A 7,056-nucleotide genomic window follows, 5' to 3' on the forward strand; every position below is an offset into this window, starting at 1 on the left:
TATGATACAATTTCTAATTACCACTTATTAGTAACTTGTTATTACCCTTTAAACCTTTCATCTAGTGTTAGTGCTAGATGAAAGGTTGGGTTACCATTACTAGTGATTCTAGACAAAGGGTATTAACCCTATTCCAAATAACGTTGCTTTCACTATATCTCTTGAGAGAGCTTTAGTGAACGGATCTACCAAGTTGTTGAGTGATCTAACATACACCACTGTGACTATGCCATCATTCAATAGTTGTCTAACATATTCATGTCTTAGACTTATATGTCTAGATTTTCCATTGTATATTCTATTTAACGCTCTAGACATAGTGGCTTCACTATCACAATGCAAAGAAATGGCTGGCATCGGTTTTGGCCACAACTCGATGTCTAACAGTAAGTTTTTTAGCCATTCGGCCTCTTTGCATGCAGCTGCTAAGGCTACAAATTCAGCCTCTATGGTAGAATGAGTTATGATAGTTTGTTTCTTTGATGTCCAAGAAACAACTCTTCTTGGTAGAGGCTCCCCTGTTCCCTCTGCCTGTGTCCCACATCGTTTGTTGAGTGTGTGCGTGAGTAGTACTTAAGTTCCATGGGTGCAAGTTTATGAACTTCTTGTCAAAAAGAAACAGCTCCTTCACCCAATGTAAAAATCCATCCAGAAGTAGATACTTTATCACATACATTGGTTACCCAACTTGCATCAGAATAACCTTCAAATACAGCGGGAAACTTGTTATAGAAAAGCTCTAAGTCTTTTGTCCTTTTAAGATATCCAAGCACTCTTCCTATAGCTTCCCAATGTTCTATACTAGAACTCTTAGTATACCTTGCGAGTCTGCAAATTACATATGGAATATCTGACTTAGTTCAATGCATAGCATACATAAGACTACCAATTGCACTAGCGTATTCTAATTGAACAATCAGCTTTCCAGAATTTTCATACAACTTAAAGTTAGGATCATAAGGAGTGCTTACTTCTTTCACTTTCAAATGTTGATACTTGTTCAAAACTTTCTCAACATAATGAGATTGACTTAAAGAATGCCCCTTACTATGTTTCTTAACTTTAATCTATAAGATAGTACCTACTTCTCCAAAATCTTTTATTTTTAACACAGAAGATAAATACTTCTTAGTTTCTGCTACACCTTTGTAATTAGTACCAACAATTAGCACGTCATCCACATATAGATAGATTATCACACCATACTCTCTGGTAAACTTAGAATAAATGCATTTATCAGCATTATTATATTTAAAACCATTAGAGAGTATAGCAGACTCAAACTTACAAGGCGCTTGCTTTAAACCATACAAATATCTTATCAGTTTGCAAACTTACTTTTCATTTTCTGGTAGAACAAAGCCTTCTGGTTGTTCCATATACACCTCTTTATTTAATTCACCATTTAAAAAAGTCGTTTTTACATCCATGTACACACAAATCAAACATCGAAGCCAATGCTAATAGTACTCTTATAGATGTAATTTTGAATACTGGTGCATAAATGGCATAACTTTCCAATGAGATATGAATTGGCATAACTTTCCTACCAAAATTTCCCTCCAAACTAATATTTGAAACAAATTTGTTAAGGAAAGAAGACAAAGACATATATAGACAATGAGCACTCTATCCTCTTTCAATGTGGGACAATGAATTTAAACTTTCTCATTACAAACTATTACCAACAATTAATCTCACATTGATTCTCCCTTCGTCGTAGAGAAGTTGCGACCGTAAATTTATGGTAAAAAAGTTATATGTGTGTGTATATATATAATTTTGTTTTCAGGAATTTATTTGCCTTTTGTTCTTCTGTTTTTAAAAACTTGAAATTCATGTAGTAATTAATTTAATCTGTTTGAAAGTTGTTAAATTTAGTTTTTCTGTTAACAAATAATTAAATAAACGATTCCATAATATATGAGTTAGATATAATAAAGTTCATTCAACCCAAAACGTCAAAGACGATGAGTTCTAAACAACAGAAACACACAATAGCAAAAAACAATTTATGCAGGCAGCAACTAGGGCTCTAAGGAAATAAATTATATAGCGCTTGATTAATGTGAATATGTCGATCAGAAAATAACAAACTATAGATCATTAAAAAACAAAATGAAAGGAATGTAATCGCGTAAAACCTTCATACATGATACATAGGATCGTAAGCCATCGGGATATGCGGCTCATCGACGCTGCTAACAGTTCCAGGGCAAAGCACATATGCTTTCTAGTATTTTACGTACAAAGAAATACACTAGATGTTTAATTTTTATTAATTACGTAAAACTGCCTAATTATCTTATTGCTTTCAACTAATTGATTTATTTGTTACTTAAAGGTAGTGCATGCAACTGCATCTTTTTGGCTCCACATTATTTGGCCAAAAATTTAGTATATTTAAAGGTTAACTTCAATCTTTTCTTATACCAAAACAATCAACAATTAGAAGTTTTTATTACGAATTTGAAGGAATAAAAGTGTACTAGGTGCCTTTTGATTTTTATTTTGTCAACACAGTTTGTGAAAAATAAAATTCTAGTTGAATGAAAATTGTCGGATACAATTTACTTGGCTAGCTTGGAGCTTATATCAAGAACTAATTCCTTCCTTCTTTGCTATTGTTTTGGCTCCAAGAATTTGACTGAGATCTTAACAATCATAATGGAAAAGGAAAAAAAGGTCATTCCATATCTACCATAGGATGGTCTTTGAGTTCAAAAATTTTTCCCTAGAAATTAAAGTTAGCTATAAGCCCACTTCCACTACATTTTAAATGCCTCTAGGAGATAATGAATGAAAGTTCTGCGTTAACTTTTTTTTTTTTTTTTTTTTATTCGTTGAACCAGTCCAACTCAAAATTCTCTCCTCCTTTTCTGCAATTATTAGCTCCTTTTTTCATGAACATTGATCTTCAAATGGAGTATTGAAAACTTTTACTTGGGAAATCCAGGAGAGACGGAAAGGATGAAGTGCTTGCTTTTAGTAATTATTCTCCTGCTGATTCATCAAACAGAATTTGAAGTTCAAATCAATGGTTTTAGAAAAGAAAACATGTATCACATGCTCAGAGATGATGAAAGTGTTTGCACTGTTATATCTTAGCAAGGATGGATCAAGAAAATTAGCAAATCCAATCCTTGATCACCTTTTGCAAACAACCACCTTGACCATTTTGCGAAACATGCATATATCCACACGCAATATCATGGAAGGACTAAGATTCCTAATATTGTAACGACCAGATTATTGACGTCAAGGCATTGGTTAATGCAGGAAGAACATTAAGCTGATATCAATAAAACCCAATAATTAGTAATAAACATCAAGAAGTTCACTACAGATAATCCCCCTTTACGGGCATAGAAGCGATAAAATTTGTGCACGGACGCCAGCATTTCGTTGCTAACAGACACAGAGACAAAAAGGACACATGAATGCTCCAAAGATTTTCAAATCCTCAGCTGCATATGCTCTGAATATCAACCTTAATTGCGATGACTGTAGCTAAATAGGTTCACCCAAGTCTTAAAAAACTTTTTCTGTCTCACATTGCGAACACATAGATGGTCTCGCACAGACCTGGGGCACTAAATTTAAGAGTGGATTCCATCACATCTACACATCCCAAGCCTCCATCTTCACCTTTCCAAACCTTAAACTTGACAACTGTCAGCTCTTCAGGGCATTCGTCCCGTTCATCTGCTTGGGAAACAAGACAAAAGTCACCTCCTCCAAGATCAACAAAATGAGAATTAGCACGGGGCCGTATGCCGTTCAACAAGGTCAGCCTTCTGGCAACTTTCCCACGAACAATCTCAAGAGCGACTACAGGGGGGGTGAAATAAGGCACGTTGCACAACAAGAAACCGTCGTAGAAGATGGCATCTTCAACAAATGGAAATGGAGGACCAATATCACCACCTACAAAGTACTTATAATCTTCTTGGCTTTCCATGAAAAAGTACCTTTCTTCAGAGCTCATAATATCACTATCATAGAAACCAGCAAATAAATCGCAAGCTTCCCATGTCCAATTTTTAGTGTCAAAAGCACACGAGCCAGCCTCATTTGAAACACATAATTTATTATCAATAACCACGTATGAATAAGGGAAAGCACCAAAAGTAAATGGACTCAAGAAAGGGGGGCCATCTAGACCAGTCCATTCATTTTTTGAAGGATCATAAACCTCAAAGACTGTTTCACGTCGTCCATAATCTAAGATTGGGGGCCGAGAGAGGGCATAGATAAGACCACCAATTTCTACTACAATGGGCAAATACTTCCCCCATTTCATTGAGCTTCTTATACCAGAATGCAGATAACTTTTTCCTCCAAGAGGGAGATGCGTGAACCTCAACTCTCGGACCAAAGAATTTTGGTCAATACTGTCCTCGCCAAAAATTTCACCACCAACACCATAGAGAATACCTTCTGCACAACAAAAGCCCATAGCATAAGGTAAGGTCGTGTCACTCCATTCAACCACGTCTTGGAGCCGATTGTCGTGCTCAGATGAACCGCCAGACAAATGCGATAATGAAACAGACTTCACAGCATACCACATTGGATTGAGAGGAAATACAACAGGCATGAAACACACGAAGAGATGCTTGTCAGGTTCGAATTTTTGCCTCTTTGGTATGGGTTGGGAAGATAGCATATCAGCTTCTTGTACACTCATGTTTAGACTGACAAAATAATATACATATTCATTGATATATCACCTTCAACTCAACAAGCTATGCATAGAAAAAGAACATAAAACTGCAACGAAAACTATCAAATGGAGGGAAAAAAAAGAGTAACCATTAAACAATTGCTTATTCATCTACTCCATCAGACCAGATCAGATTTCAAAATGAAAAATTACATAAAAATAACCAAAAAAATAAAGAAATCTACTTTGCTTGAAAGAGCTCGACAAAGGGACAAAGGGACAAAGGCAAAATGCAAGAGTAACTGTCAACTAAAGAACAAACAAAAGGAATAAACAACTATATTATATTCGCTCTCTCATCTCCTAAAGAAATTCGCTCAGATTTCCACAAAAGATTGAAAAAAAAAAGAGTAAAATACCAGATAATAGAAAAGAGAACAAAGGAGAATACCTTAGCAGTAAAAGCCCAAATAAAATGAGAAAATAAAACTGCAACAAACCTATGCGTCAACGAAATAGTAAACAGGAATATCAGAAGTAAAATAACGAAAAAGGCGTAACCAACTATATCAGATTCGCTCTCTGATCTCCTCAGAAACCAAGTCAAATTTCCAGAAAAATTAAAATATCAGATAATAATAGAGCAGAAGGGTAAAAAAGGGAAGAAGGAGAGGCCTTTAGCAGTGAGAGCTAAAACAAAACGATTAAAAAAACCTATGCACAACGAAATAACAAAAATATCAGAAGTTTGTTAGCAGATTTCTGAATAGTGAAGGCGATAAATAGATCTGAAGATACCTTTTGCAGAAGCGGTTGAGTTGGGCAAAATAAAAAGTAGAACACAAGAAGGGCAAAGGACGCCGATTTCTATTGCAGCTTTCAATACCTAAATTTCCCCGGCATCATCCGCTTCCTTGGATTAACATGCTGTTCATTTTATAAGCCGTCTACCACAAGGACCGTCGCCCGCCGCCTAAAGTTTATTGTAATTAGTTGGGCTCCTTCTCCTTTTTCTGGATTGGGTTTTTTGTAGGGTCAACTGGCTTCAATTCTCGGGCTTATGACTTATTAATTGAGTTGGATCAACCGAATCTTAGGGTAGTTCATGCACACGTACTTTTCAGATGGACTTTGCTGAATTTATGGTTGGGAGTGAGGCGGCCCAATATCAAAGTGAATCGAGCTTTTGAATGACTGACAGAAAAACAATCACTTGCCTTAGCTGAGCAATAAGTGTGTTTGGATAGGAGATTATTTGTCAAAATTTATTTGCTTACATCACTATTATAATTTCCAACACACCTTTTTATCTTTTCAATTATTTTTTTATCTCACATACATTACATCACAAAAAGTGCTACAGTAACTCAGGCAGAGGAGAAAAATCAGGGAAGAGATCGAATTAACCTCACAATCAACCTCCTGTGGCAGCTATGGAAGGCAAGAAACAAACGAATATTTGAGCACAGAGTGACAGAAGAGAGAGACATAGTACAAGTAGCTCAACAGGAATGCCTGGAGTTCGAAATGGCTAATGAAGCTGAAGAGCGAATGACAAAAACATCAACACAGCAAGAGCAACAGCACAGATGGGAACCACCAAAGCCAGGGATGATTAAGATTAACACTGATGCAGCCATCTCAAATCAGTCGGTAAGAACAGGGAAAGGGATCATACCAAGGAACTGGACTGGGAAACTGATGAAAGCAAAAGGAATAATGGAACGCAAGAAGGGAACAGCTATGGAGGAAGAAGCTTTAGCAGTAAGAGCTGCGCTTGTGATGGCCAAAGCTGCAGGATGGATGAAAATAGAAGTCCAATCAGACTGCAAATCCGTGGTCAATCAAATTAATGCAAGCAGTGTCCATGACATTAGCATTGCAACAGTTCTAGAGGATATTGAGGAGCTGAAGGAAGAATTTGAAGAGTGCAACTTCTCTTTTGTGTATAGAACAGGCAACACGTGTAGCCATACACTAGCTCAAAATGCAATTAAGCTAGTACATGACATAGAATGGAACAAAGAGTTCCAGGTATGGCTGATGGATATTGCTCGGAAAGATATGAGGGCAGTTGCCCCTTTTTGTAACTAACTCTTGTATTATCAAGTTTAATATATAAAAGTACTAATTTCGTTTGTTGGAAAACAAAAGAAAAAAAAAAAGCAAAAAGTACTACAGTAATTATTCCAAATAATATTAGGTAAAATACACGGAACCCCCCTATCATTTCGCAAAAAGACGCATTACCCCCTATCGTTTAGAAACATACACATAAACACCCTAAACTTCATAACTAAAATGGAAATTGACTTCTTAACCGGCTGAGTTACCAGCTGCAGGTCGAATACCCAAAATACCCTCATTTATAATAGAGAGGGAGAGAGAAT

The 7,056-nt window shown here is 36.2% G+C and overlaps 1 protein-coding gene across 1 annotated transcript; it reads left to right on the forward strand.

The window, feature by feature from the left end:
• The first annotated feature begins 6,193 nt into the window (after positions 1-6,193).
• LOC113758609 lies at positions 6,194-6,760 on the forward strand. The gene has a single exon (XM_027301386.1). It carries the CDS (start codon positions 6,194-6,196, stop codon positions 6,758-6,760), a length of 567 nt encoding a protein of 188 aa, XP_027157187.1.
• Positions 6,761-7,056: the final 296 nt, after the last annotated feature.

Source organism: Coffea eugenioides, unplaced genomic scaffold, assembly GCF_003713205.1.
Source record: "Coffea eugenioides isolate CCC68of unplaced genomic scaffold, Ceug_1.0 ScVebR1_59;HRSCAF=299, whole genome shotgun sequence".
NCBI classification, from domain to species: domain Eukaryota; kingdom Viridiplantae; phylum Streptophyta; class Magnoliopsida; order Gentianales; family Rubiaceae; genus Coffea; species Coffea eugenioides.

Coding starts and splice junctions, on each gene's coding strand:
- LOC113758609 (XM_027301386.1), top strand. CDS start 6,194: ATGGCTAATGAAGCTGAAGAGCGAATGACAAAAACATCAACACAGCAA.